The sequence below is a fragment of the Sinohyriopsis cumingii genome, chromosome 18 (assembly GCF_028554795.1).
Source record: "Sinohyriopsis cumingii isolate HCF-2022 chromosome 18, ASM2855479v2, whole genome shotgun sequence".
NCBI lineage: Eukaryota > Metazoa > Mollusca > Bivalvia > Unionida > Unionidae > Sinohyriopsis > Sinohyriopsis cumingii.
In genome coordinates, this window is record NC_142978.1 from 100,115,369 (window position 1) to 100,130,103 (window position 14,735).

At 37.4% G+C, this 14,735-nt stretch overlaps 1 protein-coding gene across 3 annotated transcripts in view; it reads right to left on the reverse strand.

Moving 5' to 3' along the window:
* LOC149777585 (serine protease inhibitor dipetalogastin-like) overlaps window positions 1-14,735 on the reverse strand; it is a 35,594-nt gene that overhangs the window by 4,327 nt on the left and 16,532 nt on the right. For 2 of the 3 annotated variants that reach the window (XM_089942215.1, XM_089942214.1), the window contains exon 2: window positions 2,509-2,617. In XM_089942215.1, coding sequence (XP_089798341.1) covers window positions 2,509-2,617 — 109 coding nt within the window. Of the gene's footprint in view, window positions 1-2,508; window positions 2,618-7,844; window positions 8,036-14,735 lie in introns of those variants that run through there. The other variant, XM_089942213.1, reaches the window with a different exon arrangement.

Consider the following 14,735-nt stretch of genomic DNA (forward strand, 5'->3'; position numbering starts at 1 on the left):
GATTATACAAATACCACTTTGTTTGGCGCTAAATAGCCTAAAAGTGCTGATGCGCCGTTAAAAAACAATCAATCAATCAATCCTTTTTATTCTTGAAGTCATTTAATTTAATAGTAAGTAATTTCATTTAATGCCACGTCATTTGAAATCTAAATTCATCATTTCGTTTTATTCTTTCAATGATTTCATGAGACCACACCATTTGGAATCTGGATTTATCATTTCATCTGCTGGGTTAAATCATTTGATACATAATCTGATCAATGTAATTTTGGCGGTGACAGCTGCCCATAGCAATGTTCATTAGTATTAATACACGAGGCAAGTGGCGGTAGCAGAGCTGGAGTAGGCAGGCTATAAATGGCATGTACGTGAGAACGATAAGTTAAGATAAATGCAAGTTCGACGCCGCTTATTTTTCTTTTATTAACTCGTTCTCCAGCAATAATGTCCAAAATATTTTTCGGGCACCGCTTTCTGGCGCCCTAGGTCAACCGGCCCTAGGAGTTTCCGATTTCGCTATCCCGACTCTAAAAATTAGCAACCAGTATGGCCTTGGATACTATACGTAGGCCGGTACGTACTTCGAAAACATAACCCATAAATTGTCACTATGCTTACGTATTCATTTTTATCCTACTGCATTAAGTAATTAATGTGTGGTGCATTTGCCACGGTGAATGATTTCTGTCGGGAGGCGCTGTAAAGTGAACGTCCTATTACCGCAACAATTGAGAAATACGGTGGCTGTCGGCATTATGGTAAAGAAAATTAAAATGATCGAGAAATATGATGTAAAGGAAACACATTTTATAGCAAAATTTCAATTTTGAGTTTATGAATTTAATGAAGATCTTTATATGCCCCAATTTTATTAAATCCGTTAAATAATTAGGATTTATGACATATATTATGCTCATGTTATATTACATGTCATAACTGTAGTGAACCCCAACATTCGTAAACTTAACTTGTTTGCCCCCTGTCTAGAAAACACCTTTTATGAACTTGAGGGATGACATGGTTGATTAACGTGTCTTTAAACTACTGATATAAGAACCCACACTGAACACAAATTGCATTTGAAAGTACACCCATAATGCACCCCCCATAAGATAATATTTATCGAAGAGTGACATTCATGTCACAGTTCGGCTTGTATGTTTAAGTTGTGACATAGACATTGTACTTGGTACAATTTTATGACTGAAACGTTCGTTTTCTTTTTTAAAAAGGGACTGGAACTGGATATGGTATGAATGGTATTTGAAGACTTACTGAAATTTGTACAAGAAAAGGAATTTTGATTCTATGATTCTATGATTTTATTTACCTTGAATAGGTATCCTTTAATTTATTTTGTATTCAAGGTTATGTGAACTCCATGACAGTATGTTCACATACAGGTTATTCAGGTGTTACTCAGTGACATCACTGAACAAAAATATTTAAAATGCCGCGGTAATTGGAATCACTATACACAAGGCATTTCCAATAAATAAGCATGAAACGTCCCTATGAACAATATATTTGATAAGCATACATGGTCTTCCTCCACCAGTTACAATGGCCGCTATGTAACATGTATTGAAAAATATGGCGTTAAACCCAGAACAACATTTTTTTTTCATGTATGAAGAGTTGCATGACAAGATCAAAGAAACAAAACAACATTATTTTACAGGAGGAAATGTATAATGGAGAGAAAGGGATTCGAGCCACCATTCCTTCATACATCAAACTGACTTGTTACCAACTACTCTATGTCTGACGGAAGAATCCAAAGGTCACAAAATAAGCCCAACTACACTATGTCTAATGGAAGAATACAAAGGTCACTAAAGAAACACAACTACACTATGTCTGCAGGATGAACACAAAGGTTACTAAATGAGTCCAACTACACATTTGTCTGATGGAGGATTCCAAAGGTCATAAAATGAGCCCAGCTACTTTATGTCTGATGGAAGAATTCAAAGGTCACAAAAGAAACCCAACTACACTATGCTTGCTGGAGGAACACAAAGGTTACAAAATGAGCCGTTGCAGTTGATGCGGGATATACCCATTATTGTTTCACTACTTTTGTGTTTTTAAACTTGTAATACGTTTCCAGAAAAATTGGGAACAAATATTGGCGTACTTAGACACCCTGTTTCTAATTGATAATGCTGAAACAATAACACTGGGCACGTCAGATGACAGATGTATGAACCACGTTAGATGAGAGAGGTATGAACCAGTTACTTTAATGACAATCCGTTATCTCTGTTTGCTTCTGAACTAAAAAGAAGTAAAATAATACGTAACTGATTCCATTCCTGATGCAAGGAGTAAAACAAAAATAATAAAAAACATTATCAGTTAACCGAAACCAACGAAATTTGAATTGATGGAAACAAATGCGAAATTTGTAAAAAAAAATTCTTAAATCATGAGAGAAGTTTCTTTTGAAGCGATATCCATGATTTATGTTATAATCAAGGTGATGACCGTAATCTATCTTACCTTGACGTGTATGTCCTTCCGTCCGAACCACACTTATATTCTTGGTTATCCAGGGAACAGTTCACATATTTTATGAAATAACATAGGTTGTCTAGGAAACTCTCAACTCCTGAAACAAATGTACACGCTTGGAATAGACACATAACGTATTACATTAATTGCCATACTTAATAGACCCATAGAAAACGTTGTGCCTTCGGTGGACAGCAAGTGAAACAACATGCGAAGATTAGACATCCCTTTCATATAATAGTTCCCTATACATACATTAAGCGGTATGTTAAAGGGATTCATGGTTTCCATATATTATCTTGCCTCAATGAACGTCATGCCTTTCTCTTATTTCGTTCGTTGGATCTCCTTTTCGTCTTCCAATTTTGTACAGTCTCTTCTGTAAGAAAGGTGAGAAAGAAAGGTGGTCACTGGCAATTTTCACAAAAGTTTTTCGCTTTGCACGAGGGTTTTCTCAACTTAACCCTCCTGCCCACCCCTGGGGCAGACTGGATTCCTTTTTGAACCATCTTTAGTGATGTGCATATTTAACTCTTTAAATAAAATGCGCGGGATTAAAAATGAAAGGATCTACTGGGATTTTCAAGGACCCAGCCTTAAAGGAAGCAGGTAAAGTGGCACAGTCAAGTGTCAAAATTCATGTACTGGTGGGCATAAAGTTGCCGGTTCGGCAAACGCTGATTCTTGCGAGACATTCTGAGATCGCAAGACACATTTGTAGAAATTAAGAGGTTTGTGTCGATATACCAACATGGGTATCTCTACAGTTGCTATGAACGAAAGATGATTAAAAAACGAAGCCAGCCTGTCCCAGGGGTGAGCAGGAGGGTTATGATGAGAAAACCCTCATGCAAGGAAAAAATCTTCTGTGCAAATTGCCAGTGACCACCTTTGTTACGGAAGAGACTGCACAAAACTGGAAGACGAAAAGGAGATCGAACGAGTGAAATATGAGAAAGGCATGACGTTCATTGAGGCAAGAAAATATATGGAAACCGTTAATCCACTTAAAACTGTCGAAAAACATATCAAAACGCTACTAAATTGAATAAAAAGACCTTATACTAGTTATGTCTTAACACAAAAATATATAACAAGGTCACATGTTTAGACCAGTTAACAAGATTCACCTCCAAAGCTACTGTGATCAGTCACTAACATGGAGAACAAAGCAGAAAATGAAAATCAAAGTGTGTGACAAATTATAAACTAAGTACTGCATGTGGACAAAAATCACCAGAAGGGATGCTCTAATGGCCGAAGGGAATTTCCGGGAATCCACGATAATGCCGTTTCTTTTCTTTAACTGCTGAGTACTCAGACCATGTCTAATATTCTCCACACACCAAAATGTGGTACCAACACTATTTACTTTCATGTCTGTTGTAACAGCTTCACTAGATGTACACAATATAAATCTTAAATCATAGCCGGGGCCCCGAGTGGCCGAGTGGTCTAAATCGCTCTCCGTTACGGATCACTGCCATCTCACCTCTGTCTGCTTGGGTTCGAGTCTAGGATTCGGCCAATGTGGCTATGTGAGAAAGCTTGCCAGTAGCTTCTCGTTGGTCGGTGGTTCTTCCCGGGGGTTTGCCGGGTTCTTCCTCCACCATTAATACTGGCCGCCATACATAGCCTATCGTGTGCTGAAAATGGCGTTAAACCCCACAACAACAACAATAAATCATGGCCATTGACCTTGAACTTAGTATCATGGATAGAACATCATCGAACTTATCTCAGTGTGATATACCCGTGTGCTAAGTTTGGTTAAATATGTAATTCATAATTTGGTGGAAGAAACGGCTGTTTAAATATAGTAATTCAAGGTGTTCATCTGATATATACAAAAGTACATTAAATAAAATAAAATATATGAATACAGTACTTGGTCGTGTTTTCGTCGTCAGAAGCCCGTGCAGATAGAAAAGCTAGTTCTCAACATTTGACCCAACATTCAATATCTAAGTTCTCAATGCACGGTTAGAATGTAAGTACCTGCAAATACAAATTTATGGCCTACATTATTCATACTGACGTTTCAAAATGCAGCCTATGTAATACATATTGACACTGTAAAATGTGGCCTGTATAAAACATTTGATAGCTTTCTGGGTTACATATTTATATGTATTTGAAAAGGTTTATCTTCCTAACGATTTGCACATTTTATTTTGACTTAATTGAATTCAAAGGCATATTTGTCATATCTCACAGTGTGAGAAAATATAATCTCAGAGTTCTTTACCATCTTGCAGTTTCACTCCTGGAGATGAATTTCTCACAGAATTCGACATTTGTGATGCTAAGATTTTCTCCTCTTGATACCTTGAGACAATTGCGCCATATTGACTTCTAATATGACATCACGGCGGCCATCTTAAAATATTGTTGTTGCTACTCACCTTGAATATATGTTCCTTATGACATGGGGTTTAACTAACATGCCTATTATGACGTTTAGCTGGCAATAAACAAAAAGTTCACCAATCTGACTTCGAATATGTCCGCCATAATGATCCTGTTGAAAATCGTGTTATAGCTACTCCTCCATGACTAGTGGGTCTTAGCGTCATGGGTCTTCACTGAATAGCTACTCCTCCATGACTAGTGGGTCATAGCGACATGGGGTCTTCACCGAACAGTGGGTCTTAGCGACATGGGGTCTTCACTGAATAGCTACTCCTCCATGACTAGTGAGTCTTAGCGACATGGGGTTTTCAGTGAATAGCTACTCCTCCATGACTAGTGGGTCTTAACGACATGGGGTCTTCACTGAATAGCTACTCCTCCATGACTAGTGAGTCTTAGCGACATGGGGTCTTCATTGAATATTACCCCCCCCCCAAAGAATCGATAGTCGTAGCGGCATGGGCATTTTCACTTAAATAATTCCTATGATATTAAGTTGGTCCTAAATGACAATGGTGCCTATCAGGGCAACAATATGGTCGTTATTGTAGCCGTAGTGAATCTCTCGGCTGGAAAGGTCTACAGTCTGATGCTGATGTAAACTCCAACATGGCTGCCTTGACGGCCATCCTATGTTCTTTACAAGACTACTTCTGCTTATCACGTGATCGGCCCGTGTCGATCACCTTGGTGTATCCTTAGGGGAGGCACTTGATTCTATTTTCCTCGACACCAAAGAGCCTACTTGTGCTGACGTGCCGAAAAACACCATTTGAACCAACCCAGTTCAAATCATGAAGGGGTAGTCGTATGGACACGAGCTATTCACTAACACTACCACAGCAAATATGGCTGTTTCTGAATGAAATTCGTGTTCATCTAACCTCCAACACGGTTCCATAGCGGCCATTTTGAACATATTGTTTATTGAAAACTCTATGTCGATATAATAATGAACACAGTGAATTTTGACCAGACTGTATATTTAGCTGCATTCCAATGAACATTTTGGTAGTGAATAGACAGACGTTGATTTTAAGGTCAGAAGTCTTGACTCGGGCTTTTGCCCTCGGTATACATGATAACACAACCAAGTACGAACGGGTTTTTATCAAGCTCACTTTGTTGATATACAAGTATATGATTACATGTGTAACAATGTGTGGATATACATGTCTCTGATGAACAGATGTAATAATGTGTGGATATACAAGTATATGAAGAACAGGTGTAATAATGTGTGGGTATACATGTATCTGATGAACAGGTGTAATAACGTGTAAATATATTGTATCTGATGAATCAGGTATAATAATGTGTGGATATACCTGTCACTGATGAACAGGCGTAATAATGTGTAAATATACATGTATCTGATGGACATATGCAATAATGTGTAGATATATATGTCTCTGATGAACGGGTGTAATAATGTGTAAATATACATGTATCCGATGAACAGGTGTAATAATGTGTGGATATATATGTCTCTGATGAACGGGTATAATAATGTGTAAATATACATGTATCTGATGAGCATGTGTAATAATGTGTGGATATATATATATATATATATATATATATATATATATATATATATATATATATATATATATATATATATGTGTGTGTGTGTGTGTGTGTGTGTGTGTGTGTCTCTAATGACGGGTGTAATAACGTGTAAATATACATGTATCTGATGAACAGGTGCAATAATGTGAGGATATACAAGTATCTGATGAACAGGTGTAATAATGTGTGTGGATATACATGTCTCTGATGAATCATGTATAATAATGTGTAAATATACATGTATCTGATGAACAGGTATAATAATGTGTGGATATACATGTATCTGATGAACAGGTGTAATAATGCGTGGATATACACGTATCTGATAAAAAGGTGTAATAACGTGTAAATATACAAATATCTGATGAACAGGTGTAATAATGTGTAAATATACATGTATCTGATGAGCATGTGTAATAATGCTATTCAGATATAATTGTTAGATTCTTGAAAATAATATTAATGATGGATTTAACCTATTTTTGTGGGTATATCTTAACACTGTCTGAGACAAGTTTGGTGATTTTCTAACTGTGATATCAGGTTAAAGGGAACTGTGTACTGTACTTAAGGTATCTGCGAACATGCTAATTCAGACATGTACGAAATTAGTTTTTGTACCAAATAAGGTATGTTGGAGCTTCTCAGAATGTTTAGAGATGGTTTCAATTTCTTAGCAGTTAAAGATAATTAAAGGACTTATCAAATTGGCTTATTTTAGATTTCTGGAAATTCTTCTCGGCTAGTAGAGATTTTTTTAGGGATTCTTGTTTAATAAAAACCGCATGCTTTTACAAGGTCCTGGACCTAAGCCGAAATACGAGACGAACCCCCACCCCTCGACTTTGAATGAATTGCCATTTACCCTTCCACGTGTTGGAGCGCGTTGTTATTGTGCTAGCCATTTTCAACGTTGAGTAAAATGTATTAGGTTGTTTATCAGCTTTTGGATAAGCTCGCTAAACCTATGTTTTGAGACAAGCCATTTTTTTCTTCTTCTAAAGTTTAGAGAAACTGCTCTAAATAGGACGTTATATAGAGTTTACAGAGGAGAAAACTTACCAGTTATACTAAAACTCAAGCTGAGAATTTTTAAGTAAACGAGACCTTACTCTTAACTATGTGACCTTTCTAGAACAGGGGTCAAGTACAAAATTTCGTAATTTGCAAAATCGATTATTAGAATAATAATAGGGGCACATATTTAAAATTGCTTCCTCCAAGAAGATCTTAGAAATCAGTAATTTATTCTAATTAAACAGCTGTTTGCCCCAAAACTTACGAAATTTCATATTCTAACCATATTGAATCTAACAATTTACATGCAGATGTTTACTTACCTCTGATAGATAATATTAATGTAACACATACAAGAATCCTCCAGTTGAAATTCATCTTTTTTGTTTCTAGACCAGTTATGCATATGTGTATCGGGAAAACTGTCGGTTGTATTTGTACAAATCTTCTTGTCTTTGTGGGGTAACCGCAGTGCTTTATGGGGGGTAGAAGAGATATGATTGAAATGTATACTATGTTGATAACGTACCCTCGAGTACTACTCAAAGACTCACCGAATTGTTGTACAGGCGACCTAGTGTAAAACTATGACAGTCTTTATCAAATACAAGCAATCTCCCTGGGAGAATCAAACTTAATCTTCCACACGACCTTAAGTGTGCTTTTGACAAGCTGATAATTCTCTTTGCATATCCAAGGAAATACACCATGAGTCGTTTATCCTTTCTTTTAGTTAAAGGACGTGTTTACTATTGAAATTTATTCTTATGTGCAAGATTGAAAAACTTAGAGTGACAAGCATACATATAAACTAACTTAGGAAGTAAGGATCGGTTGAGAACTTTTACAAGCATATGAATACTGTACTTTCTCATTATGATTCTGTCCATAGGAGACAAGGAAGTATGCCGCCCTTAAAATGAGACCGCCTTGTAACTGTACTACTTTATTATGATTCTGTCCACGGGAGACAAGGAAGTATGCAGCCCTTATAATGAGACCGTCTTGTAACTGTACTACTTTATTATGATTCTGTCCACGGGAGACAAGGAAGTATGCCGCTCTTATAATTAGACCGCCTTGTAACTGTACTACTTTATTATGATTCTGTCCACGGGAGACAAGGAAGTATAGCTGATTGTAACGAGACCCTCGTATATGAAGAACATGATGTAGGCCTATACAGTTTTTATACCACTTAATGAAATAGAATACATGACCATAATTACTGTAAAACAGGAACTGTGTTATTATAATGAAGGTCGTTTTAGTGCGGCAGTGTTGTATTTCTTCATAGCTAAAGGTCTAAGTAATGGTTGGTAGGGGTGGGGATGTAAATTGTGTGCATTGTTTCCAGCAACAGAAAACACGAGCAGCCGATTTGCGGCTAGCAATAATCAATACACCTTTCGTTGACTTTATTATTTTCTTACACATTAGTGTTGCTGTGATTATTAAAATTGTATCAAATTTTGTGTTATTATTATTTAAAAACACACAGAAGTCACAATTACGCCATTTTTATTTACAATATGTTCCAGAGTAGCAGCAGTGAGGGTGAACAGACCATAGAATTCCGACAAAACAAATAAAACAAACAAATAAATCATCTCGTAGAAAGGTCCAGATTTTACAAATGAACTTTCCTTGAGATGTTTATTTTTGCAATGACCGATTGTGCTAATAAAACCTCAGTTCGAAATAGTAGCTGAAAAAATAAAGTACTCTACGTGTTTATTTATTTCTTGTTTATTTTTTTGACGACCAACGTTGGTAGGTACCCTCTCTGCTGCTCCTCTTCTGCTGATATTAATTAAATTATTATGTTATAATAAAAATGGTACATCCAGAATCTCATACTGCAAGAACAGCACGAGAACGATTAGAAACAATTAAAAAGTTTCTTCCTGTCAGAGACTCATTTAGAAAAAATCTGCAAGCGCAGCAAGAATCAAAAGTTGAGTACGAAGAAGACACTAAAAAACTATTTAAACCCGTCACTGCAGCTACTAAGAAAGCTGCAGCGGCTGTTGAAAAAACTATATGGGGAGATATTGCGGAGGAAGATGAGAAGAGGAAAAAGGGTATTTTTCCGGTATTAGAACAAACTGCAGTGCAGGCTGAAAAAACAGCAAGAAGAACCAAACAAACAAAGAAGATTTTACGAGACCTTCCAACTGACATAGCCGCAGCTCAGCCTCCACCTGTTGATGAGGAAATACTTGAAGGTATTGAAGAACTTCGTACTGAAGTCGCCGATGTGAGAAAAAAACTTGCATCTGAACCCAAATCAGCAGAAGAAAGCTTAAGATTAATTGCAAGATTTAACGAAGGAGTTGTTGAGGAAATTAGAAAAACTGAAAGAGAGAGATTACCTGAAGCAATATTAAATAGTATATCTAATAAATCTAGTATTTTAAAACCCGGTCATGAAAAAACAAACGATGATAATTTCATTAAATGGATATATCGCGTATATTACAATAAAAAACAAGCTAGAGGTCAAGAATTTGAAAGACTTAAAGAAGAAGTAAAAAGACTTAGAGGGAGACGGGAACAACTAGAACAAGGAGAGTCCTCCCAGTATCAGCTTCCTCCACCTCTGCAACAAATAGAACAACAACAATCTTCTTCGCCACAGCAAAGGTTGATGTCGGAAATTAAAAAGGCTAAAAAGTCACTTAAATCACCATTCTCGAAGAAAATTCCTGCACCGAAAATGACATTTACACCGACAGGTTCACCACATGGATTTCGAGAAGGTGACTCACCCCCGGACACCACTGAAGTACTTACTTCGGTAATGCAACCACCAGTATTTAAAACATCCCAAGATGAACCTAAAACAGGATCTGGTTTATGTCCTGATAATATCATCAATGACGTATCACGGTTAGAAGTTCTCATAGGAGGAAAACGAGCTGGAAATAATTCACCAGAAATAACCAGTGAAGCAGCTGATATTTGTCGGCGACTATTTCAAGGTGGCATCATGGATATTGGCGTTTACCGAGAACTTATTGATGAGCTCGTTGATGACTAGTTGTTAGATAAATGGTAAATAAAATAAGATGATCGTGCATGATAATCATCGTAAACCCACACAGGTTAGAGCGGTAAACTCACGATTACCAATCTATGAAGCAATTTACGGAAATGGACTTGGTGATGTCATTCGAGGATTATTCACGAGGATAGCTCCAAAAGTAGCACCTGTTGCAAAACAATTATCGATGAAGGCTATTGATATTGTTCGTGATAAAGCTCCTGGTGCAATTGTCAATGTTGCTGGTAAGGCGTTCTCGGCGATCAAAGAAAGATTATCACGATTATTGCGACGAAAACAACAACCACTAGTAAAATTACCAAGTACTGAGGTGATGCCTGCAGATGTCAGTAAAATAATAAATCAGGCTGCAAATCAAAAACTAGCGGCGTTAGCAGATCAAGGACTCGGTGAATCTGGAAATAATATCTCAAGTTTGATATCAGGAAGTGGAACTTTCCGGCGGCGGTGATCAACGTGTTAGACGAAAAATAATTATAATAAAATGTTCAAGCGCGTGTCCGACACAGCATTTGATATGGAAGCACCCGTCCTTAAGGATGAATCTGTACGTGATTATCAATTTTATTCCTATGACGCAAAACAACCAAATCAGCCGGGAAGAATTGAACTACAAGTTCATGACACAAGTAGATACTTTTTACCCGCTGATGCCTTTCTTGAGGTAGAAGGTACAATTATAAAAACGGATGATACTAATTACTTAGATCCAGTAAAAATTGGTTTTGTCAACAACGGGATCATAGCATTATTTAGTGGCGCCACATACATGATTGATGGAAAAAATATTGAATCAATTCAGAATGATGTCGACGTTGCTACAACAATAATTGGTCTGGCGAGATATTCTGATGATTATACAAGATCAGCAGGTCCCACAATGATGTTTGTGAAAGATAACTCCGATAACCCTGAAAGTGATCCGTATAATATAAGACGACCAAGAAATGAAACCGATACCGCTGATGCTCTTGTGTGGCCAGTAGTTCATGGTTCTAATGAAAATTTCAACTTGGGATTTGCAGCACGTAGAAATATGTTGCTAGGAGCCAATAGAAGTTTTTCATGTACAATTCCACTATCGCATATTTTTGGATTTTGCAGGAATGTTAAAAAGGTTATTTTTGGAGCTAGACACACGGTTGTTCTTGTAAGAAAGAACGATGATAATGATGCTCTGTGGAGACCCATTGGTGACGTTGGTAAAGTAATATTATCAAAACTTTCATTGTGGATGCCGGTAATGACTCCAACGATCGCAGAAGAACAGCGATTAATTTCTTTCATGGATGCAGGTGGTAAATCCTTGTTGTCATGGTTAACAACAAGCACGGATAGCATGCAAACTAACGTTAACGGTCAGTTTACATGGCATATAGCATCACAACAGGGTGTTTCTGCACCACGACATATTTTTATTGCTTTTCAGAGAACTAATCGTTTAAACTCACAAACTCACTCTCATATGATATTTGACCAACTAGGTCTCACAGATATTTCTTTACGGATAAACGGACAACAGGAACCAACAGAGAATATACAACTAAATTATGCATTAAATCACATAGGACGTGCATATCATCGTTTGATGTCATTTATGGGACATGATCAAAATGTTGATACTGGGTTGCAAATATCACAACTAGATTTTAAAAACTTGTACCCGATTTATTATTTTTCATTAGAACATCTTGATCTATCAAAACAATCTGTCGTTGATATACATCTCAAAGCAACATTAAATACCGGTGGTGGTGTTGATTACAGAGCGATCGCGGTCATACTTAGCGACAAGGCCATGTTACTTGAAGGTGGCAGTGGTCGAATGAGGGTCGTTGATGCACCGGTGGAAAATCTTTAATCGTGTTATTTAGAAAAATATATTTTATATAAAAATGTCGTATGGTCATGTTAATGTTACTCTGACCCCGGGTCAGGTAAAAAAGCTTCAATCAAAAACCGCCAACAAATGCGGAACTAAAATATCACTAAAACGAGATCAGATTAGTGGTGGTCCAAACAAATTATCGTTGACAAATAATCAGATTAAACATTTCAATAAAGCCCTAGAATCAAAAACTGGAGTTCAATTCCATCTCTCCCCGAGCGCCATCAAAGACATGGTTAAAACGGGTGGTATATTCCCACTATTTGCGGCCATTCCGGCATTACTAGCTGCGGCTGCTCCGGCCTTAGTAAAAGCGGCCGCGTTAGGTGTTGCTGGAGGTGTTGCTGGAGCGGCGGGTAAAAAAATTTTCGAAAAAGCTACTGGTGGACGATATAACAAAAAAAAGGGACGCGGTCTAAGATTACCGGGATCTCGTTGGGGGAGAGGCCTAAGGCTTCCAGGGTCACTTCGTTAAATGTTCCATCATCAAATTTTGATTTACTTGATGCTGCTAAAAAATTAAAAATATCTGCCTTTAGAGGTGTTTTTATGCGAGATCAATTACCGAAACAACCAAACAAACTAGAAACAGGTATTATTAATCTTGACAAACGTTCCGGACCTGGTACTCATTGGGTATCATACGCGATTGATCCGCGTGGAATTGTTTATTTTGACTCGTACGGGTTAGCTCCACCTGTTGAATTTATCAAGTATGTCGCACCACTCCACGCAACAACTAGCGGTTATAAAGTTTGGTATTCAACGCTACCCACACAAACAATGACAGATCCGCCAATATGCGGCCGTGAAGTAATTAATGTACTCGACGCAATATCAAAATCATCCAAGCCGCCACATAAAGTCGTGCACGATTATACAAGCAACCGATTTGTTGCGCGTAAAGCATTTTAAACAACGGATCTTATTATAATGGTTGACATTTACGGAAGATCTTCTACTGGTAAGAAAATAAAATCCGACGTTGATCTGTCAAAGTATGCGACTAAAGATGACCTCGCTGATATCATGAACCTTGCTGGAGTTGACCCAGATGAAGTTGTTATTTTTCAAGATCGATATGGTAAACTAAAAACCAGCAATATCAGATGGAATGATATAGTCCGGCGAGTACTCGGTGCAGTTACGGATAATATTCCCGTGTTTACTGATAGCGGCAAAATCAGAGATTCAAGTATGTCACTTAAAACCATCAGAGATGAAATTGTAAAAAGTGTTGCTAATCGCGTGAGAAACACCGGTGACACAATGATGGGTGAACTCAGCATGAACGGAAACAAAATAGTAGTTTTAAAAGATCCAACATCTGACGAAGACGCAGCAACAAAAAAATACGTCGATGTCAACTATGGCACCGTAGACGGTAAATTATCCACGCTACGGGCCGAGTATGACGTTCACACGGGCGCGTTTACAAGGCTTCGAAGAAATTTTCAAAAAACCGATGATGCCATAAATAAGTTCTTTGGAAATCCTTCCGTCATTGACATGAAACTTTCTGATATCAAAAGTAACCTAGACACGATCAAACGAACACAACTAGACATCGTAGCGGGAATTCCTGAGATTATCAATAAAACCAATCTGATTAAAATTCCAGCTGAAATAACTCCCGGGCATATCACAAACATCGTATGCACGGTATCATCGGGATTTGCAACATGGTCGCAGCAAAATAAAAATATCAAATATACCGCAACAGTCACTGGCGTGTACAGGCTATCTGTGTTTAGTGCTGCAAAATTTGAAATATTTACAACGTTTCCATGGCGTTATTCCACCGATAGGTTTTCCGGGGTTGTATCTGTTGTATTAAATATCGGAACCGAAGAAATATTTATTCTGGAAGCAGCTGATAAGAAATTAACCGCAACATCTTACTGGTGGTGTTTGGAATTTGTAGCTGAAACACCTCAATTGTTTGTATAAAAATATATATGGACGGTGCACAATACAGATACAATCAAGCGCGTGAATGGCAGGCGACGCTAAAAGATCAAGTCGATCAATATACAGTAAAAGTAAAAAAATATCGACGACGATTGGTTATCGTTGATGTGATTGTTTATTCAGTATCCGCTGTTGTTGCTGGAATCGGTGTAATATTATCAGCGTTGACAACGATGGCACCAGTAGCTGTAACTGTTTGTATTTCAGCAGCAACAACTATTGCAGGTGTGCTTGGTATCATCACAAAAAAAATATGTACTTGTACGAACGAAAAATTATCCGATTACA